The sequence below is a fragment of the Colletotrichum paranaense genome (genome assembly GCF_030867605.1).
Source record: "Colletotrichum paranaense strain IMI 384185 chromosome Unknown Scaffold_12.1, whole genome shotgun sequence".
Taxonomy (NCBI): domain Eukaryota; kingdom Fungi; phylum Ascomycota; class Sordariomycetes; order Glomerellales; family Glomerellaceae; genus Colletotrichum; species Colletotrichum paranaense.
Genome location: NW_026848970.1, coordinates 1,125,592 through 1,147,404, shown reverse-complemented (window position 1 = coordinate 1,147,404; position 21,813 = coordinate 1,125,592). Strand labels below are relative to the sequence as shown.

The 21,813-nt window shown below is 53.0% G+C and overlaps 8 protein-coding genes across 8 annotated transcripts; 3 read left to right on the top strand and 5 right to left on the bottom strand.

Annotated features, from left to right (window-relative positions):
• Positions 1 to 313: 313 nt before the first annotated feature.
• On the bottom strand, positions 314 to 4,942 carry CPAR01_13307 (ABC-2 type transporter; the record flags this gene model as incomplete). Its single annotated transcript, XM_060497561.1, has 3 exons — positions 314 to 2,007; positions 2,063 to 4,124; positions 4,181 to 4,942. The coding sequence occupies 3 exons, from the start codon at positions 4,940 to 4,942 to the stop codon at positions 314 to 316; spliced, it is 4,518 nt and encodes a 1,505-aa protein (XP_060343954.1).
• A 1,883-nt stretch (positions 4,943 to 6,825) lies between these two features.
• Positions 6,826 to 8,525, bottom strand: CPAR01_13306 (uncharacterized protein; the record flags this gene model as incomplete). Its single annotated transcript, XM_060497560.1, has 3 exons — positions 6,826 to 7,609; positions 7,669 to 8,193; positions 8,251 to 8,525. The coding sequence occupies 3 exons, from the start codon at positions 8,523 to 8,525 to the stop codon at positions 6,826 to 6,828; spliced, it is 1,584 nt and encodes a 527-aa protein (XP_060343953.1).
• A 549-nt stretch (positions 8,526 to 9,074) lies between these two features.
• CPAR01_13305 (benzoate 4-monooxygenase cytochrome P450) lies at positions 9,075 to 10,872 on the bottom strand (the record flags this gene model as incomplete). Its single annotated transcript, XM_060497559.1, has 5 exons — positions 9,075 to 9,152; positions 9,212 to 9,532; positions 9,605 to 9,838; positions 9,906 to 9,969; positions 10,043 to 10,872. 5 exons carry the CDS (start codon positions 10,870 to 10,872, stop codon positions 9,075 to 9,077), a joined length of 1,527 nt encoding a protein of 508 aa, XP_060343952.1.
• A 579-nt stretch (positions 10,873 to 11,451) lies between these two features.
• CPAR01_13304 (longiborneol synthase) lies at positions 11,452 to 12,856 on the top strand (the record flags this gene model as incomplete). The annotated part of the gene is made up of 4 exons (XM_060497558.1): positions 11,452 to 11,691; positions 11,744 to 12,207; positions 12,273 to 12,465; positions 12,635 to 12,856. The coding sequence occupies 4 exons, from the start codon at positions 11,452 to 11,454 to the stop codon at positions 12,854 to 12,856; spliced, it is 1,119 nt and encodes a 372-aa protein (XP_060343951.1).
• A 580-nt stretch (positions 12,857 to 13,436) lies between these two features.
• Positions 13,437 to 14,742, bottom strand: CPAR01_13303 (cytochrome c/c1 heme lyase; the record flags this gene model as incomplete). The annotated part of the gene is made up of 2 exons (XM_060497557.1): positions 13,437 to 13,710; positions 13,802 to 14,742. 2 exons carry the CDS (start codon positions 14,740 to 14,742, stop codon positions 13,437 to 13,439), a joined length of 1,215 nt encoding a protein of 404 aa, XP_060343950.1.
• Positions 14,743 to 15,622: 880 nt separating this feature from the next.
• On the top strand, positions 15,623 to 16,009 carry CPAR01_13302 (uncharacterized protein; the record flags this gene model as incomplete). Its single annotated transcript, XM_060497556.1, has 1 exon — positions 15,623 to 16,009. The coding sequence occupies one exon, from the start codon at positions 15,623 to 15,625 to the stop codon at positions 16,007 to 16,009; it is 387 nt and encodes a 128-aa protein (XP_060343949.1).
• A 1,484-nt stretch (positions 16,010 to 17,493) lies between these two features.
• CPAR01_13301 (uncharacterized protein) lies at positions 17,494 to 17,964 on the bottom strand (the record flags this gene model as incomplete). Its single annotated transcript, XM_060497555.1, has 1 exon — positions 17,494 to 17,964. The coding sequence occupies one exon, from the start codon at positions 17,962 to 17,964 to the stop codon at positions 17,494 to 17,496; it is 471 nt and encodes a 156-aa protein (XP_060343948.1).
• Positions 17,965 to 18,557: 593 nt separating this feature from the next.
• Positions 18,558 to 18,857, top strand: CPAR01_13300 (uncharacterized protein; the record flags this gene model as incomplete). Its single annotated transcript, XM_060497554.1, has 1 exon — positions 18,558 to 18,857. A coding segment is annotated over one exon (300 nt), but the record flags the coding sequence as incomplete, so codon positions are not given.
• Between the last annotated feature and the right edge of the window lie 2,956 nt (positions 18,858 to 21,813).

Below are 21,813 nucleotides of genomic sequence, written 5' to 3'. Positions count from 1 at the left end.
CACACTATTCTGGGCGTGCCTTGGCCGCCTGGCAGCCTAAGATTTATTCTCCCCAGATTCCGAGGCTCTACCGAGAATTTGTTCCCCTTGAGATCGAATTAGAAGATTCGGAAGCTTCACTACCTGTTTTGCAGAGTAGGTCGTCACGTAAAAGAGCCTTTTGTGAACTTTTTATCTGAAATATTGAGTCTATGAATCTACTAATTTGGTTGAGGATATCCAAAACAACGCTCGCTATATAAAACATGGCATATTAAGATATTGATATGATTTTCCCATGAAACATCAAACTGTAATCGTTGAGACCATCAGCTTATTGTGCCGCCGTCACCTTTCCCTTGGACTCCTTCTTGGGCTTGGACGAGCCGGAGTTCCACTTCTTGACGCGGACGAGGTAGTAAGAAATAACAGCAATGAAGATGTTGAAGAAAATGAAAGCCCAGACGATACCGAAGTTGCGCCAGCGCTCATCGTAGAAGATGTTGCTGCCGGCCAAGTACTGATCGGCATTACTGAGAGAGCAGTACCGGCAAGCCTCGGTAGCCTCGGGGTTCTGGAGCTGGCCGGGGGCGAGCTTGAGGTAATCCGTCAGGTACTCGCCGCATGTCTGATTGGCAGGCGGGTTGAAGACAGAGGTCTCGGTGGCGGAACAAGTGACGGGTCGGCCGGAAAGTTGGGTACCCACGATACCAGCAACCCAATAGGTGAAGGGGGACACGCGGTACATGAAGATCCAGAAGCCGGGGAGGGCAGTGGGTGACTGCAAGACACCGCAGAAGGTCAGACTCATGAGGACCAAGAGAGTAACCACACCTGAGGCGGTCTGGGCATCGGGGAAGGCAGCGATGGTCATGTGGGCGAAGGAGGACGCATAGATTAGAAGCTGGATGGCGTAGAGCATGACCAAGACCTGGCGGACGGAGCCCTGGATACCGATGATGGGGTAGTAAAAGCAAGCCCAGATGAGGATACCGGTGACAATTTGGTAGGGGATTTCGACAATGATGTTAGCGAACATGAATGCCTTCCAGGAGTAAGCCTTGCTGGGGCGTTCGCGGACCTCGTAAAGGGCGCGCTGTGTGACGAAGTGAGGCTGGATCTGCTGCACGATGGTGGAGAAGATTGTGATTACCATGAAAACACCAAAGACAACGTTTTGCATGCCGGCCATGGTACCATCGGCCTTCCAGAAGGAGAAACCAATGAAAAGACCTGCAGCGATACCAAGGAAGAACTTGGCGAAGACGTAGTTGGGCATGCGCCAGTACTGCTGGAAGACACGACCGGTGACCTCCATAAGCTGTGTGCTGAAGGGCATGGCAAACTCAGAGTGGGCACCAGCATCCTCGCTGCCAGCGACCTCCTCGTGCTGCTTCTCGAGGTGGATTCTCTCGATCTCGGCCTCGACGCCGTGGCGTTCATTGCTAGATTTCCAGACGCTGTGCCAGTCTTCGCCCCTGGAGTTGGTACCGTTGTTGACAATCTCGAGCATGTACTCAGCGGGGTTCTCCTCATCACCGCATCGGCGAGCGCCGTGGCCCTCGAAGTAGTTGAGAAGGGTGCGGGAGTTGTCGCCGATATCACCAAAGTAGACAGTCTTACCGCCGCGGGCGAGGAAGAGCAGGCGGTCAAATTGCTGGAAGAGGATGGCGCTGGGCTGATGAACGGTGCAGAGAACGGCTTGACCGGCATCGGCCAGCTTGCGGAGGAAAGCGCAGATGGCCCAGGAGCTCTGGGAGTCGAGACCACTGGTAGGCTCATCAAGGAAGAGAAGAAGCTTAGGCTTAGCTGCCAATTCGACACCGATGGTAAGAAGCTTGCGCTGTTCGACGTTCAGGCCCTCGCCGGGAACACCAACGACGGCGTCGGCAAAGTCGCGCATGTTGAGCATGTCGATAACCTCCTCGACGAAAGCGAACTTCTCCTCCTTGGAAACAGTCTTGGGCTGGCGAAGCATGGCGCTGAAGCGCAAGCTCTCGCGGACGGTGGCGGTAGCCAAGTGAAGATCTGAATAATGTTAGTTGAATGTTCAAAGAATGTTAAGAATGGAGAAGCTGCATACCTTGCTGCTGAACGTAGCCAGTCTTACGTTGGAAGCTGGCGTCAAGAGGCTTGCCGTTGACAAACATGTCGCCAGTGATGACACCCATGGTGGTTCGCTGAGCCAAGACATCGAGAAGAGTCGTCTTTCCGGCGCCGGAGACACCCATGAGGGCAGTGAGAGTTCCGGGCTTCACCCAGCCATCGACGTGGTCAAGCAGACGGCGGGGTTCACCCTTGATCTCAATATCGTAGACGACGTCTTTCCAAGTGAAAATATCCTTCTGGGGCGGGATTGAGTTGACGTTGGCCTCAGTCTCCTGGTCCTTGGGAACAGCCATCTCCTCATTGGTGACGCTGCGGTTGACGCCATCCTGGAGATGAGCAGGGACGCGGCCACGCTGGAAGACGAGAACCTCGGCGGCGCTGGTGGTGGAGGAGTTAAGCTCAGTAGCGACGAAGTAGATGATCATGAAGAAGAAGAGGAAGGCCAGCAGGATGCCAAAGTTGCGCCAGACGTGGGAGTAGTAGTACTGGTAGTTGGTCTCGATGAAAGCGTCGCCACTAACGGTACGCTGGCCAGCCACAGAGCCGACAGCCGAGCAGATCCAAGAGTCGCCAATCAGAGGAGTGTATGCGGGGATAATCTCGGAGCAGACGAACTCGCGGCCGTGGAACTCGTTGGCGATGAGAATCTCGAAGGCGTAGAAGATGGGGTTGATCCAGCGAATCCAACCAAACCAGTCAACCATCTGGGGAACTCTGATGACAAAACCAGTGTAGATGACAAGAGCCAAGACAAGCACACCAGCCAACATCATAGCCTGAGAAATAGTCTTAGTGATGGCTGCCATAGTTCTGAAGACGGCGCTCATGACGAAGGTGGAGATATAGGTGATCAAGAAGTACAGGAAGAATTGACCGGGTTCCCGACGAAGACCAGCGAGGAAGTACAAGATGAGGTTGAAACAGGTTGCCGTGACGAACTTGATCGGGATATCTGCGACGATACCGGCGATGGCTTCAGCTGATGGATGATAGAAGGCGTAGGAAGCATGCTTTTCGACAATGGGCCGCTGATCGTATAAACTGTTGATTTCGGAAATAGCAGTGAGAGCGTTCATGAGAATAGCCTGGAACAAGACCGAACCCTTGGAGTAAAAACCTGAAGTAGCGTCAGGAGTGCCGTAGAAGACCGAACCGATGATGAGAGCCAAGATGATGTTGAGAACAGCCGCTGTAGCTGTAGCCGAGATATCGTTCCAAATACGCTGGTAAGCGCGCTTCGTGGTCAGTCGCACTTGCATCGCCAAACTGATGAGGTAAGGAGACTTGGGGCGGACATGCTTTGCCTGTCTGTCGTTCTTCTGCTGGCGAAGCTCAGTGAGAGCATGACCGTGGGGATCAATCGGGTTCTCGTCGGTGTGCTGCTCGATCTCCTGGCGGAGAGCTTGGTACTCGGGAGATGCACGCCAGTATGCCTCAAAGTCCTCGGGGGTTCTGGGAACCTGGTTCTCCATGCCCGGACGAGCCTTGCGCTCGATGGGGTTGGTGACCGAGGTCAAGAAGTCTCCTGTGGTCTGACGCTGGGGGCATTCCCAACCCATGCGCTCGAAGTAGGACTTAGCAGCAGTGGCAGGGCCGAAGAAGATCTGGCGACCTTCGTAAAGAACGACAGCCTTATCGAAGAGGTCATAGATGGCCTGACTGGCTTGGTAGATGGCAACAGCGTTGGCACTGCCGGTGAAGTCGGAGGCAAGGCGCAGCGACTGAACGAACTTCAGAGCGGTCGCGGAATCCAAGCCACGAGTACTGTTATCCCATGCGCACATGGGAGAGCCAGCAAGCATCATCTCAGCGATGGAGACACGCTTTCTCTCTCCGCCAGAGACGCCACGAACGAAGTCGTTTCCGACCTTGGTGTTGTAGGTGTGGCTGAGACCACAGACTGCCATAACAACCTGGGCTCCTCTCTTGTGAGCCTCCTCGCGACTAAGACCCAAGGGTCTGTTGGATGGTGTGCGAACTGCGCCGGCAAATTCGAGTGTTTGACCGACGGTAAGATGGGGGAAATGTTTGTCAACCTGTGTCGAACGTTGTTAGTGAATATCAAACAAAACATTGGGGCGTGGGAACGAACCTCCTGATTGTAAACGGTTTCTCCCTTAAACTCCTTCATCATCTTCTTTTGTGGAATGCCGTTGTAGTGGATGACGGACTCGTCTCCAATGCTCAGACCCTGGAGTTCACCAGTCATCGTCTTCAGGAGTGTACTGCATCCAGAACCAGGGCGACCAAGAACGATCAAAAGCTCGCCGCTCTTGAGCAGGCCATCGAAGCTGTTGAGAATCCTTTTAGGCTCCTTCTTTCCGAAGCTAATGTGCTCGCCGATTCTGAGAGGTGCTTGAAGGAAGTCACCAACGGTCTGTTGCAGCTGCAAAGCAGCGCCAGTACCAGAAACGTTGAGATCCTTGTAGGCGACACCAGCATGCTTGAGGGTGATACCCTCATTCTGCATGGCTCGCATGAAAGCCTGGAGCCATTTTGAAAGATCAAAAGACTTGCTTGCAGGGTCCAAGGCGGGATCGTCTTGGCCGTAAGAGATATGTGTCGAAAGAGGACGGCCATTGCTGGCCAAACTTTGATGCCGCGAAAGGTTTGTTGCGATTCTCTGAAGTTCCCTCCTATCCTCCTCATCGATCATCATCGTATCGCGGTGGGTATCTCTCGTAGGGCTGGAAATGTCTCCATATTCTTCATCGGAGGAATCGCCATTCTTTCCCGTGTTGATGGGAGCAAAGCCGCCAGTGGGCTGCTCGGATGATGTTCGTTGTTCTCCGTTCATTGTGACTGAAGAGGTAGTTGTGCCGTAGCTGCCTCGGGTTGCTGTTCTGTCCTCCATGGTTGTAGATGTGATGACCAGGGGCGAAGCTCAGATGAGCTGGAAATTAAGGTTGTTGGTATTAGTCGCACAGCCGATTGGTGATGGTGCTGGAGTGTTTGCTAAAGTATGTTGCAACGTGTAAGATGCTCACAGACTGTATGGAATATTCGATGAAGACTAAAAAGCGAAATTGGGATGTATGGGTTTCGGATGACTATATTATATCAAGAACCCATAGTAGAAGCAGATCTACGGTGTACGCTTGCGGACATGGCCAACCTTCCGGGGCCACCGAGCTAGAGCCGTGATCCCGCCAAGCCAGCTGGGCTCTGAGTTTGTTGCGCGACTCTAGCAGACGGCCGAGACCATTTGGTGCGGAGTTCGCAGTGCTCCCGCCAACCGGCCGGCCGGTGGCTATGAGGTCACCCCTTGCCAAACATGAAGGCATTCTCCCGGGTCAGTACTCTAACCCCGAACTGTCGCGCACATGATGTGTAAGCTAGGGGAGAAAGCGAGCGTGTTCCTAGCGCACGGAGTGCATGTTGGGCTTTCCGAGTTCCCACCAGCATGGATGGCGGAGCGGGCGGGCTGTTGTCTGCCATCACAGTCCGTCCCCGACTCGGGGACTTGGAGTGACCCGAGAGTCTCGATAACTCTTCTAGCTTGGGTGCAAGAGCCATGCTGCGGCCCTAGAGACGAGTCAGAAGCTAGGCTTTGCTAAGCTTGCTAAGCCGTTTACGGTCAGAACATGGGCTAACTGTGGTCGAGACGCTCTGCTGTTTTCCGATTGCATCATGGTGGCTCCCAGTTTGGCCCCGTTTTGTCTCTGGCACTCAGCCAAGCATGCTATTCTGTCGCGTAGGCCCACCGTACATCTCTGCGTTGCTCGTAAATCTGGCGTCACATCGGGATGGGGCCACCGGCAGACATACGGGAGATTTACGCTGGGCAGGGCTGCGGCTGTTCACAGCGCACCGAAATGAAGCTTACGCAGTAACGCAGTACGGATACGCATTCCACCAACGGAACTCCCGTCCCCGAGGTACCGATGATTGTCACCGAGTGGGTATTTTGTGTCGGAGTTTGCAAGTTGTGGATTGTTGATTGATAAAGACAAGAAATTTCCCCCTTACTTCGAGAAGATGCTTATCGTTTCTGTCGCTGTGTTGCGGAGTTTAGGTTTCGATAACCCAGCGCAGTTGTTGTGATCAATTTGAGAAGTTGAGCCAGAGTCTTCAGCGAGCTAAACAAAACTGCGAGTCCGTCGCCACCAAGTAGACGTCACTTTGCAGCTACCGAAGTTCGGTGCATAAGACTTAGATGTTAGACCCATCGATGTGAGATTCAACTTCAGATGGAACTACGGATCCCGACTAGCGAATGTGCATTATTATTCAGCATCGTTGAGTGTTTCCACGTGAGGTGGGCGAAACATACATAATTCTCAACTGATGTGAATCACCCCTTTTTGATCCTTTTCCACATTCTCGGGTCCCGGGGTCCTGCAATCGGCTGAAATATCAGACCGCTGAGTCAGGCCTTGCATTGCAGGTCAAATCGTAGTGCTCTGCGCGACGACGCAGATCGTCCCTCCCGAACGACCGAGAATTTCCTAGGAATCTCCCCGCAGCATAAGCTTCGACTAGAGAGGAAGTTCAGAGCCTCTTTTTGAGCGGCGTTGACGTGGTTTTCTCTTCATACTTCGGTAGGCATTAAGATGGCATCTCTTGGCAGAAAAAGTCCGCTGCCAAGTAGAGTTTCCGCTGCGTCACTGGAAACTCTGTTGGTCATCTCGCAAAGCGAGAAGCTTCTGGCTGGAGAGGAACGGGGAGGGTTACTCATCAACCCGTTTGCCCCGTTGCCCCGGTGGTTCCCCCAATTCCCTTTTCTCGGTTTCCTATTTACTCCTTTTTGACACCCACTTTGCCGATCTTTCTGAGTCCCCAAACCGTCACAAACAAGGTTGCGCCGTAAAGCGCAAAGCAGTACCAAAACGACGCCCGGTAACCCTCCAACAACGCCATCGGGCTCTCCTTGTCGGCGAGGTTCGACCGGGCAGTCACGGCACTCGCAATGGCGCCCGATGAAGCCAGCCCTACGCTTTTACCGATTTGGGCAATGGCGTTATATACTCCTCCGGCCACGGCCTGCTTCTTGGCCGGAAACAGCGATGTGATCAGCAGATTAGAGATTGTGAATAACGTGTCAGCGCCAATAGCGTTCATAAACATTGCCCAGAAGACGCAGATCCAATAAGACCACGCGGGGTCAGCGATCGCCATCAATAGCGGCGACAGGCACGCCAGGGCGACGGCGATGAGAATCGCTAGGTCTGCCCGGACGCGGTGGACCACGAGACCGGCGACGATGTTGGCCAGGACTCCGCCCACGGGAGCCGGCAAGAAGCGCACCGATGTGTCGATTGCGGTGAGCCGCTGTACGTATTGGAAGTAAAACGAGCTGAGCTGCTCGGTCGCGTTGAAGGCACCCCATACCATGAAGACACTGATGCAGATGCCAGTGAAGCTGCGATTCTTCCAGAGTGAATTTGGGATTATGGCTGGTTTACCCAAGCGCTCTTGTCTTTCTACCCATGCAACGAACCCGCCGATTAGCACGGCAGAGATAGCGAGCAGCGCGATATTCTCTGGCTTCTTGATATCCTGGGTGCTGTCGGTGATCGCACTGTCAACGTCCTATTAGTTGATCTCGCTCTCCAAGCAGAGGGCGCATGCCAGACTCACGCAAGCACATAAGAGACCATTGAGAGGAAGGCACTGGCTAGGAATGCTCCAACCCAGTCAACCTCGGTCCTGAACCTGTGCCAAGTGACCGGATCTCTCTTGCCGATACCAGGCAACCACTTCAGCGCAATAATGAAGATGATTGTGTTGATGATTGCGGCGATGTGGAATCCCCATCTCCAGCCAATCGTATCTGTGAACACACCACCAACACTGAGGCCAACAGAGAACCCAATTGGTTGGCCTCCGCCCATTGATGCAAAGGCAATATTTCTTCTCTTGCCCGTGGGGAACGCGTGCGTTATGATACTAACGGCGGATGGGAGGCACATGGAGATGGCAATACCGGCAAAGGCACGGAACATGATGAGCTGGATCCCCGTGTTCGCCAGCCCACAGGCAAGGGTGAAGACAGATTGCAAGAAACATCCCATAAGATAGAGTGTTCGAGCACCGTAGAGATCGGCCATGGCGCCAGACAGTAGGAGTGTGCATCCGCAGGTCAGGGCGTAAACAGAGGCAGGCCTTGTTACTATCAGAATGAGTGTCCAACGACATGGGTCTTTTAGCATTAGTCCCTACCATAAGAGAAGGTTGCCATCAAGATGAACATCTCGAGCCATGGCCGGAATGCAAACAGTAACTATGCCGGCCAGAAGGGAGCTAATGCCTGTAATACAGGTCACTGAGGAGATGACAACCATGGTTTTACCCTTTGAAAGGTCGCCATTTTGACCATTCTCGGGGAAAACAGTAGTCGGGTCCAGCGACTGCGATAATGTTGATGTGGAAGCTGAGAGTTGTGGCAGTGGTGTTGCTGGTGCGTTGACCAGCTCCACTGTGGTCGTGGTCGACATCGTGAGTTTCTAGTTTGGTGGTTGGTGATTTATGGCCTTGAACCACCAAGCAGGCAGGCTGCACTCTTCACTTATTCAACTGTGGACTGAACAGAAACAATGGGGATACTGTCATTTCAGAGGGAGTGCAGGGCGCAGAAGACGCATTTTCATTATGCAATTGCGCAAATTTTTGACCAACCTGCCCGATCTCGGCCGAAGTGGACGGACCACCGAGTTGGCCCATTTTCGGGGAGGTAATAACATAATAACATTACACCGTTCGAAATTCACTGAGTCGCCATGACTAATGGCCACAGTTGAAATTACCACCAAGGTAGATTGGTATTTCTGTTGGTGTTCACGGAGTAGAGATGCCTGAGTCTTGCTGGGAATGCAGCGACTTCAAAGGGGGCTGATTGATTTTGGGGGTCTATGGGATGAGATAGTATCGCGCCATTATATTATTAAACTCCTCGGGACCGAAATAATCCAGTCTTTATAGTCATGTCTCGTAAAACTAGGTCGTCAAACAGGCATAAACACCCATCTCGAGACCTGCCTGCTTTCCTAATACACTTTCCCACGATCGGAGATTTTTACAAACATTTCAGCATCTAAAGGCTGGAATTCAAAGTTCCGAATGAGCTGCATAGGATTAGCACAAGCACCCGTAACATGCAATTAGATCACGAGGAATTGCTCACCTGGACAAATATCTTGTTCAATTCCAAGAAAGCGACAGACTTGCCAGTGCATCGCCATCGGCCAGCGCCAAACACGAGCTCAGTCTGTTTCTTCCACGACTTGACCGTCTCAGCATCGGCCTCAAGCCATCGCTCAGGCCGGAATACCCCAGCATCTTGGCCAAAGAGTCTCTTGTCGTGGGTCGCCGACGTCACGTCGTGCCCAATTCTGGTGCCTGCAGGCAGCTTGATGCCATTATAGATATCACCCTCGGGCCCAACCTGCTTCATTACCAGACCAGCAAAAGGGGGTTTCACACGGAGGGACTCGTATATGATTGCCTGTTTTCGACAATGATTAGTAGACGGATTCAAGGTAAACTGAACAGACCGGCTCTTCATACTCGAACTTACTTGAAGATATGGCAGTTCCTGAGCTTCTTTAAATGTGATGGGGTCTGATATCCTTCCTTCTGAGACTGCGTCCTCAATCTCCTTTATAAGAGACCCATACACAGAGAGGTCAGAAAGGATATAGAGCATCGTCCATTTTATGGCCTTTGCTGCTGTATCAGAGCCAGCAACCATCGGGAACATGATTTCGGACTGTGCTGAGCGCTGATCAAGGCCGCGACGTATGAATGACCCCTGTCGAGTTCGCGTTAGTGGACTACAAAAGTCTCTTTAGACCATCTTAAAGCAGTTGATAATTTACAAGTAAGTCAGGCTCATCCTTCCCGTCAGGGCCAAATCGAGCGGCAACGTGTTCTTTGGCAAGTCTGTCCACATTAGTTTTGTTATTCCAGCAGAGGCGACGGAATAAAACATGCATAGCAAATGCAAAGGACTTACCCCATGATCTTTCCAAAGCCATTCTTATCTGTAGTCTTGGGGCCAAGAAGCCGTAGAGCAATATCCGATGTGAAAATCCGTTGGAGCGGCGGAATATCCGTGAAGAACTGCAAGATGTCTATGGCCAAGTTTGACATAGCAACCAACCCAAAGACGTCTGAATTTTTCCGAAGAAGCCCAAGGGGCTGTCCAAACGACATCCTCGAGCGAGCATCCATAGCATAGTAGTGCGCCAGTCGACCAAAGTCAACAGGCTTCTGCTCTGGAAGCCCTTTACTCTCTGAATTTTCTGCTCCCGGCGGAGAGAGCTTGATGGCATAACTTTCTCGAATCAAGCTCACCAAGTCCGATATACCAGAATCAATGCTGGCTTCTAACCCAGGAATATCTTTGCCTTGGTATCCCGGTTGAAGCTTTGTTCTTAAGGCATGATGGACAGACTTATCGAGTACGCTGCCCATCATATCGTGATATGGGTCCAGCCGGGTGGCTTTATACCAGCTGCTCCGCCCATAAGTTGACTTGGCCGCCGACATGCGCCTGATGAGTTGTACATCAGACGTAATCAAGTCATTGGGGCCAATGCGGACAAGCTCGCCATATTTTGTCGATAGGTTAACGTACTCGAGGTACCCGCGAGAGCCTCGAGTGCGGATCCGAAACATAGACCAATAAGATAGGGAAGAGAGAAAAGGGCCAGGGATATGCGATAAACGAACCCATGATCTCAAGGTGGTGATAACCAAGTACACCGCAACTATGAGTCCGAGGAACTGGCCAAGCGGTGTCCAAGGTAACGTAATTGCGGACTGATACAGTAGAGGAAGCATTTCTTCTCGATATAAAATTGTCAAGGACGACTCGAAATGAGAAGCGGGGTGCTTTCTGACTGAAGAAGACGAATACAGAGTTTAGGCATCACTTTAAAAGTTGCTATAAAGCAGGCAGAAAAATCGATATTTCCAGTCCATTTTGGTACCCCTTGTAAGCCAACACCCATGATAATATTGAAGGAGTGGATATCGCGATTGTCCAGGGCTAGACCGGCTTACGCCGAGCTAGCGCGCTGCGTCGCTGACCGTAAGCTCGCACCGACAACCTATGATAAGACGAGCTGAGAACTATAAGTGTGATGGGGATGCATTGATTCCTTCCTTCCGCATACCGTGGGGCCTCATGTCTGCAACATGGAAGATTTGAGGCAGCCATTATGCCCCTTTGCGGCGGTGAAGAGACGGGGTCCATTCCGTGTATCCGTACTGATCAATGATATTCAGGCTGTATGACTTGGGGTGGCTCCTCTTCAAACGACAAAGACTTGAAAAGATACAGTGGGCCTCATCCCCTCCACTGGTTGGTGAACTCGGACTTTGATCAGCATCATAGACTGCAGCCTTTGTGATAGCGATATGCTTCAACCACCGATGGTAGTCCAGACCGATCAACTTGATCAAGGCGCGGATCTTCGGCAAACGCTGTCATGTCTGATCCCCACGTTTTTGAATGCCATCAACTACGTCTCGCCTCCAGAAGTCGACAAGAAAGCATTGAGGATAGCTCTCCTCGACAGAGCTCTCCGAGGCGGTATCCATCTCGAAGCCGACGATGCCTCGCAAATGCGATTCGAGGCCGGACTAGCTGTCGCTGCCGTAGGCTCTACATTAACGTGCTCCCCTTGACACTTCTGAACTCTCTCGATAGGAAATGTATCCTCTCCACCCCCTCGAAGTCCAGATTCACATCGGTCTCTTCACCTGGTACGGCTTCATCATCGACGACAAGAACGTCGAGCTAGGGCCAGACCTAGAACAATTCCAGACACGGCTTCTGATGGGGGAACAGCAGCCCTCGGCAACTTTACAGGCTTTTGCCGAAGTGCTCAAGTCGACAAAGAAGTACTACGACCCAATAGTCGCCAACTTGATCGTGCTATCCGCTCTAGCCTTTGTCAACTCCAACGCTATTGAGATCCGGCCGCAGTACCACACAATCGTCCTGTCAAAAGAGACAGTCAGCTGGCCCTACTATTTTCGAGATAAAGAGGGCCTTCCAGAGGTATATACCTATTTCTGCTTCTACAAGGAGACATGTCCAGATATCGCGTGCTTCCTGCCGGCTGCGCCTGAGATGGGCAAGTTTATCAATCTGACCAATGACATATTATCGTAAGTGCTCGTCCCTTCACTTGTGATGACCAAAAAGCAACTAGAATCTTAACATGGAATTGCAGATTTTACAAGGAGGAAAAGGCAGGTGAAATCAGGAACTATATCCACAAACAAGCCTTGAGTCTAAACCAAAGTCCCTTGTCTATACTAGAATCCGCCATTCTGGAAACCGTAGTTGCGTACAATCGGTCCAGGGCAATTCTGAAGAACAGTCATCCGTACGAGGGCATATGGCACGCTTACGCCATGGGATATGTAGCTATGCACTTGAATACCCGGCGCTACTACCTTTCTGAGATAGTACTGTAGATTTCTCTGCCGCCTAATAAACCTTTCTTCAATTCAAAGTATAGCATACTGTATAGATAGTCATGTTCTCCACAAACGACAATTGAGTAACTTTCTATACTGGAGTCTCGTTTAGCACCAGGCACAAATCCCCGGCGCCATGGTGCCAAGTAACGTCGGACTGGCTGCGGGTGTTCGGCTCTTACAGGATCCCGATCTTCGCCTCCGGGCCCCTGCAGCCGTCGCTGTCCATGTCGAGACCGGAACCGAAAGCGGGCGTGCACGCGTCGGGATGCGTCTGGGTTTCCACACCTGTTATTGTTCGCGCGATGACGTGCGAATTGCATTTCGTGGGTGATTTCTTATTGTCGATGGCGTTCTCCGAGGCACGCTAAGATGATGTGCAAAATATACTGTTGAGAGCTTGGTAGATAAGACTTCCAAGCAAAAGGGGCCCAAACGAAATTCTGAGATGGGATCTCAGCCCTCAGCTCTTTACCTTCCCCCAGATAACTATTAGTAAAGAGAGAACGGCTTTGTTTGAACGATTTCCAATTGTCCGATTCACATATAAACTGCAGAGTCATTCTTGGGTTACATCTTGGAGTGAAAATGTTTCCTCGAGATGTCGGAGGAGTGACAGAGCATATCTGCCTTCGCAGACTTTGATAGTGACGAGAGTTGGTTCGTTCCAGCTGAGGCCGCAATGTCATGGTCGCATCCATTCCAGTCGACAACGTCGTGAAGAGATTGTCTGAAATTGAGTAGTTCTTTCTTGGTGGTCCCTGGGATATCCTTTCTACAAGACAAGATAGATACGCCAGTCCCAATGCTGCAAGTATTTGTACATTATTACACATCTTTATACACTCTCAACCGCCTCTCGCGTAGGGAAAGCCATCAGAGCCCAGACGGAAGCGGTCCAATGCCCTCCCCTCTCAAGCCAACCCAACACCCCTCAAAGCCCTCATCTTTACGCCCTCCCAGCTATTCAGCTTCGGCCTCACGTCCAGGTAGAAGCTGGGCTTGCCGCGTGCGTCGGGGCGTCCGGCGTAGAAGTCAATGACGTACTCGACCTGTACGCCGCAGCGGTCGACGACCCAGTCGTGGCGGTCAAAGGGCGGGGTGTAGCCCAGCAGGGTATTCACGCGCGCCTTGGGGGACATGTTTGTGCTGAGGCCGAGGAAAGAGTGCAGTTTGGGGCCGTCGCAGCTATGGGCTTGTGTTAGGTCTCTTCTACTTCGTTCTTTGATGGTGGACGGGCTGGATTGAATCCAGAACCATGGTTGGAGACATGACTTACGCTGTGCCTTCGAGGTAAGGCGCCTCCCACTCTTTAATTTCCTTCCACGCCCTCTCGTTGACGGCGTTGTGAATCGGCACCACGGTCGCCATGTCTTGCGCGCGGGTATCGTGGCCCTTGCGCTTCATGGCGTCAAAGAACATCTTTTGGGAAGGGTATATCCAGTTCCCCGTCGCCTCGTCCGAGCCTGTTTCCTGCTCGTGGTTGGAGGGGCGGCTGGTTCCCGGGTACGCTGACGTCGCAGTCCTAGGAATCGTCGAGACTTCGCGCTCGGTGTCGAGGCCTGATTTGGCGGGTGTGGATGGTGGGAGGTCTGGTGTGTTTGATTGTGTGGTTGTTGCTGATGAGGTGAAGGGGATGTAGGACTTTAGGGACTGCGCCCATGATTGCGAGGGCTGTGGTGATGATGGCGCGGCTTCGAGAGTGTGGTGGGGGTGTGGTGTGTGAGGATTTGAGGAACCGTTCGCAGCGGAGGCTGTGCGGGCTTGTTCGAGCCAGGCCTCGCGGGATTTGTGGTCTACGGGACAGACTTCAGCGGCGGCATCGGCGGAGGCGGCGGGAGCTTGTGTCGCGGGGGCGTTCGTAGACGTTGGCGGCGGCGCCGAGGAAGAGGAGAAGGGCGTCAGAGACAGTAGAGACTGCGTCCAGGACGATGATGACTGCGCATCCTGGGACTGTGGTGACCCTGCCTGGGTCGGGGGTATCGGGTGCGGCGGGTGAGGAGGTTGCGCAGCGTCTGGGTTCGCGGCGCGGGCGTGCTGGAGCCAGGCTTCGCGGGCCTTGTGGTCGACGGGGCACGTCTCGGGTGCGGCGCCGTTGCTGGAGTCTGACATTGTGTGGTGAGGATGGTCTTCGTAGTCGATTGCGACGGAGGAGGATATAGTAGCTGCTGAAGGTTGGAAGCGGGTTAGGAAAACGAGGTCTACGAGATCGGCGTTCATTGTGGAGGTTTGGTATGTAGTTGAGCAAAGGTTGTATGGTTCATACCAGTCAGAGATATTCAGGAATGGAAGCCCTCGAAGAACGAAGAGGCAAAGGGATCTGATCCTTTATGAACCCCTCGATAGGTTTGGCGGCTTGACAGGTAACCAGATGCGGGACGGGGGCCTAGATCCAGAACCCGGGGATAGGGTTGCAGTGGTGTTTCTTTCTTTGTTTGTCTAGATCTTGGGGCGTCGTAGCTGGGAGGGGTCTTGCGACGGGAACCGCATTGAATGTCTGCGTTGGCGCAGCTGAAAGCCCAAGGGAGAGGGCGCGTTCGTTTCGTTGGTTCTTGGCTGGTTTCGTGAAGGGGGTTGATTCACGATTCCGCGACGAACGAGCGGGATGCAACGACTTTTTAGGTGGAGACTTTTTCTGTCCGTGTCTTCCATGCGCATCTGTTAATTTTTATTTTGGGATGATGTGATTGACGCCGTTTGATTGGGCGGTTGGATGATGGGACTGTCTGTCGGGTGCTTCCGATGACGCCGGGATGGCCACGGTCCACGGAAGCTCTGGAGGATTGATGCGTCAGCAAAATCCCGAGCTGCTGGATCCACGATCCGATATTCCACCGACAACCTGTGGCTCAAGCTATCAATATGTGGCTGGTGCTTTTACACAGAGATCGCCTCAGTCAAGCTTGTTGATGCTATCCCTAGGATTTCTGCCTCGGTGAGCTTTAGTGCTTACTACCACGTGATACTACGTAGATATCTCTCTACTTAGCATGATCTGTTGATGAAAAGAAGGTCGGAATAGATTCGTGCCGTCAGACTACCTTTAAATCTATTTGTACTGCTATTGTATGCCTTGGGTAAAGTCAAAATGCAAGCAACCATGTCGCGCCAGTTCAGACTCCCCCATCTATTCCCGCTATTCGTCGCAATCGCTCACACCCTCGGCGGCATCGTCCCATTCTTCGCCCAAGATGCTGGAATTCGTTCCTTCGGGCTGCCAGAAAGATTCGCAGAGTCACCCATAGCACAGTCGTGCTTCATCCTCGACGGCGCCCGCCTATCTATCCTAGGGATGGTCCAGCTAATCATGTACCTTCGCGGGGACTACGTGGGGGTAGACATCGTCATGGCTTTGCTGGTGTACGTTGGGCTCGTTGACGGGTACGTTTGCTGGCGTGAGGGTCAGCTGGGATCAGCTATGTTTAGAGCCACGTCGGGGATTGTTATTGGGGCATGGGGTATGTTGGGATTGACTTCCAAGCTGTGAATTGTTTGAGATTACCTGTATTTCTCAGAAGGAAAGGTAGAAAAATCCGATTTAGATATATGTTGTAAGTACCTGCAAGACGATATTTCCTCCAAGGCGGACCGAATTCCAGGGACATCTAGTCGTACATTTGCTCCTGTGAGTGGCTATAGCCATTGTTCACATGTGTTTCTTTCATCTGATTGTATTCCATAGACCATGAGAACCTCATAGTTGAAGCAACCGCAAAGCGGTCCTTGATATCATTGAGACTCATAAAATCATTGTACATCTAGACACGTACGGGTGCCATTCTGCACGGACCAGCAACCGACGTCAAGCCTCGGACACAGGTCACATCGCAAAAAATCGGTGGCTGAGGCTCCAAGCTCGGGTGGACGCTGGCAAGTCGGCTACCTCGGGAATTGACGGAAGCGGGTAGCTCAAGCCTCGAGGAAATTATCGGATGAATTTTACGTCCAAGCTGCCTTTTTGCTTAGGTGCCCGGTAGCTAACCTTAGGATACCTAGTTATAACACCTGCATGTGCCTATAGAAACAGACCAGAACTTCCCCATGGGCCAAGGGAAATCAAACGTGGCACGATTTCCCCAAACTGTTCCCGGAGCTACGGACGCAGGGTGCGCGTTTCTCCAAAGCTGCGGGAGAGAGAGCATATCACATGCGGGCCAACTAGGTGGTAAGCCGCGCCTGCTAAGCATTGGCTCGTAGTTCCGAAAGACGGTTACATTACATTAGCTGCAGGTGCTTCACATAGACTCTGAATAGTCTCAGGGAAGCATCATCACATGGGATTGATTTCAATGAAGCTCGGCTCGGCACACATGATTACGAAAAGAGTTCGGAAGATGTTGAAGTAAACTTGCTTTTATGCACGGGGTCTGTTGGTGTGGTGACGAGTCTAGACTATCGGTACAGGATCCTGACGTCGACGGTAGAAGGAAAAGTTGAGGACTAGGTATAGAAAATGGCCAAAGCAAGAGACAGGTCTTTGATGCCTGTGTCCGCTTGGGTGTTGGATGAACTCCCAGTAGAAACTCCCATAGTATCCCAGCAAAGCTTCTTACTTGACGGATGGGAATCGCTTCCATTGTAATGGATATCACGAAGCCGCCATAGTAAATCGCTTTTGTAACTTTTCCCTTGCCGTTGGTCACGAGCGTGCCGTGACGAATCAATATTGCCGACTGTTCCGTGCCCTGCCGAAGGCCCCAATCCCGGGAGCATTTGTGGTCGACGGTCTACGCGGAGGGTGGGATGTCCACCGTCGCTGTAATCTCGTCGTTTCGTACACACGTGTTGTCATCGCCTACTTTTGTGAACCTCGCCAACTCTCCACTCAGTTCCGTCTCTTCCTCGTCTCCGCGCCATCATCGCTCATTTTTTCGTAGTCCAGCCCGCGGATGTCATGGTAAATAATGTCTCCCTTAACCGTGAGGTCACAAGGGCGCGTTCCGTTTTCCGTTCGTCGTTCCGACATCACACTCAGCCGAAGAGGGCAGCGCCGCCGGACTCGACAGCCTCGATCTCAGCCATGTCGAGGGGCTGGCGGCGGAAACGGGCAGGGAGCTCGGAGCGGTCAAAAGCGACGCCAGAGGGGGGAACGACGGAGCCGAGCTGGTGGCCGGTAGAGCCACCTACGCCGGAACCGATGGTGCGCTGGAGGGGACCGTGCTGCTGGGCGTGGTCGCGGTAGGAGCTGAAGCTGGTGTGCTTGGGGGAGGCGGAGCCGTTGCCAAAGTTGGCGGGAAGCTTGCCGGTGGGCGAAGCTGGGTGAGGCGCGGGGCTGTGGTCGATGGAAGCTGGTGAGGTCTTGTTAGTATCGTGGGAACGGACGTTGGTGAGAACTTCAGTTAGAGCAGACGTACAAGGAATGGAGCGGCGGCCGAGGAACTTGATGCTCGGGGTACGCTCGGCGTGAGCGGCGGCCTGGCGGAGGACTCTGGTAGCGAACATTTTGAAAATGAGTCGAGTGGAAAAGGTCTCGAAAGATATGCTGGAGTGGTGATTCCGACAGGGTCCAAAGCTCGTTCGTTGGTGTGGGCGGTGGTGGACCGAAGTGTGTAGGAGGGAAAAAGAAGTTTGGTGGTTGAGCTCTCCTCCTCGCCTGTGATGATAAAGCTGGGGTGTGTGCGGTACGCGCTAGCGACGGGTATCAAGGGTGGTTATAAACTTTTGGGTGCCTGTGGCTTTTTGTGTATTTGACGGAAATGCAATTGGAATGTCTGGCGGGTGGCAGAACTTTATCAGCAGGGAGGAGAGCGATTTGGTCGGTTTTGGTGTTGAAGGAGGGAAGAAAATGAAGAGGTGAGAAGAAGGAAGAGAGGAACCAAAGGCGGGAAGGCTGATGTGGAAGGCAGACACGTCTTATTTCAGTAACCAGCACTGCACGCTGCACAGAGGTATGGGGAATTTTCTTCACAGGCCGAGAGACACCGCGCCGCCTCCGCCGCCGGCCGTGCCCGCCTGCTTCTGAGGTACCTCCACCATCCTGGCGGCGGCGTCTGGCGCTCTCTCACACACTCTCTACGCAGCAATGGTAGGTTTTTTTTTTCCTTCCCTCCTCCAAGGTTCCATTCTGTGTTACAACGCTCGGTTGGGTGTTAGCTGGTGGGTTCACTGGGTTGGGTGTCGCTGCACGGCCTGCTCACCTCAGCCAGATGGGCGGCTTCGGGAGGAAAGGCGACAGGGAACGGACAGGGAGGCAGGGGATGGCAGGACGAGCTAGCGGTGCACGCTGCAATGTGCATGGTGCCATGGTGGTAATGGGTGGTGGAGGTGGAGGGAGAGGAGCACAGGAGCACAGGATGAAGGCTGCAACGGAGGAGGGGAACAGACGATGGGGGTGAATCTTGTTCTCATGTCTTAGCGCGCCAGCCCCGAAACCCGAACCTCGGGCAGTGATTCCCGTCATCAAACAAGTCGTGGAGTTTCTAGAGACTCTGGTTGTGGTGTCTAGAGTTGCAAGCCCCGAGGAGACTCTCGGTTCGGCTGAGGAAAAGTTGCCATTGTCTCTTGGAAGTTGCAGTCCAGGCGAGGCTTGCTACATGATCAGAATCAACAACATCTTCTCTTTCTCCCACATCTTCTTGCTATGAACAATAGTTGAGCAGGAACATGGAGCTCCTCATGGGCTCTTGGGCTGTCATTCTCACGCAACTCGACCCAACTCGACTCAGTGACATTCGAAATCTTACAAACCTCCATTTCTAACAATCGTCTAATGTGCTCCTCCCCCGTTTCAGGCAATCTCCACAAACCCCAAGCGTCCTGGCTCGCGTCCCCAAGTTCCAACGTCGGACCGACCACGCCATTCCCAGACCACCTGCGGGCGACCTGCATAGGTATTGGACAATGAGACGCCGTCCACATCTGGGAACCCCGAACGCGTGGGAATCCAGCGGTCCCCGATCCCTTCCTTGTTGTCGGTCTTTGACTTGGGTCTGTCCAGTCTCCAAAATATCCTAACTCAATGACAATGATCTGTCTAGGACTCCAGATTCCAGAGCCTAGAGGTGTTCACTCTTCAACGAACAACTGCCCCTCCTCGTCGTCACTCCTCCGCTCTTCCGTCGAGTCGGAGCCCAGTAATTAATCACTCTGTTAACTAAAGTCTAACTAGTGTTAGTTCTCCGCCCTGAGTAGCCCTGACCGGTGACAGGACCTCAGTGACAGGCCACCGCCGCCGCCGCCGCCGCCAACCAGCGGACAGCCAGCCAGTCGCCGTAATGCGGGACACATTGATTTTACACGTGAATTGCACCTTATCTCTGCGCTCCCGCGTCATGGCACCGGCATCGAACCATTTTCCCCTCCTCCACCCATGCGAAAAAGTCTCCATGTCCCCATCGTACAGAGACAATGGGGACCAAAGTCCACACACACTAAATTCAAGAGTCGGATATCCGTATTCAGAATGTGAAAAACACACCGTCTCAGCCTTTTGGGGTATGTGTTTGCAATTTCGTCTCTTGTGCTCAAAACCGTTTCTTGGCGGCGGCAACTTTCACATCTGCTGTAAGGAGTATCTTTTGTCTAGACTCTACCTAGGGGATACTTGACGTGGCCGATGAGGAATCCCACTCATCGAACAGACATTGTCAGAACCGCAGCATCGCAAACCCGGTCTCTTCTGAGCCAAGCAAATGTCAATCTGCATTTCGGCATACCACCTCACCTAGGGCAATAAGCTCTCGAGGTCTGCCAAGACACATTTTCGTCCGACCTTTTGTGCGAGCGAAACCGAGCTCCAGTGGTCACCCTTGAACTTCCCCAGACTTCTGGCACAAGCCCAAAATCTGGAGATTAGACTTTTGTGCGACTCTGCAGTGTCTCTCTCGCTCTCCCTGGACTCCAATGTTTGTACAGTACACTGTCTTGACTGTCACTGTAACATGCTACCAACCCCCCAGGGCACTCTGCCGCGAGTGACAACAACTGCCGCGGTGTCCGGCGGTGTCCCGCGGTGCGGCGGTCGGTGTTCGGGATTTTTAGCCTAGTGGTAGCTGTAGCCTGTAAGGCCTGCTTGGGACTCGGGAGATCAGTGATCAACATGGCGCGGGGAAAGGGAAGGGGGAAGGGAAGGGGGAAGGGAAGGGATGGTGATGCGACGACCCCAAGGGCCCAAACCCATTGGCGAATTAGCAGTATTATCAATCAACTGAAAGCGCTGGGGAACGGTTCGCGAGGACAAAATGTCACATCCGGGGGAACCGGCGATACGCGATACTTTGGGGAAAACTGAGTGAACAAGACGAGGAAGGCAGCTGTTCAGCAAGGAATACGCAGTCCTCCTCCATGCTTCCCGATCCCGGTCCATCCACACCGCAACACCAACGAAACCTCTTCACGCCCAAAAGGGACAGGACTCGCAGTGTAGGAGAGTCTCTTCGACGGAGATGGGCGCTCTGCATCGAACGATTCTGCGGGCGACCGGGACATGATCTTGAACCAGCCAGTGGGCACGAAACCGCGACCGAGACACAACTTCTTCGCTTCTCTTCAGGCAGAGCACGCGAGCAACAGAAAGAGAGGGTGTCCTCGTCAATGAGACTTGGTCTCGCTGATGTGCGAGCTCTCTGCCGGTCGTCACATCTGTACGGAGTACATCTGCCTCTCCCGGGCAGTTTTTGCCCAACACGGCAAACCCTTCCCACCGGATCTAAGCAAGCCCACCTCCAGCTTAAGTCCAGCAAGCCGGACAAACCACAGCGAAGCCAGGAGTGACATACAGACAGACCAGCTCCAAGTTCAAACCCCCACGGCACGGACGCTGGGGAAGGAGAGGTGAGGTTGCAGCAGACGGCCAGCAGAATGGACTTGGAATCCCGGGCCCTGCATTGCATTGCATCAGCGCCGCTTGCGCGTGCGGCGCGCTGCTCTGTGTGCCTGTGTGGGAGTCTGCCTGTCTGCCCTTCCCGCCGGGGCCCTGGCCGGTTTGGAAGGGTTCTGGGTGGTTACCGGGCCGGCTAACGAGGTAAGACGGCGCGAATTGCAAGCCGCTGGGCACGTTTTTTTCCTTTCTTGGTGGGGTTTGGTCTCGTTGGGTTGCTTGTCTCTTACTAGTGTTGCCTCGACTAGAATTACCTTCTACAATGGGCGGCTACTGTGAACCTTTGGCGTCTGTAGCTCTCTTCTGCATAGGAGAAGACGCTCGGCTCCGGTTCTTGCTACTTTTTCTTTCGGTACTGTCCTGTGTAGGATTTCTTGACCAAGAGCCTTTCCTGAATTGCGACTTGTGGATAGGGCTAGCTTTCCACCATCAGTGAACTGCCCGGACTTCTCTCTCTGCCAATGTCTCCATGA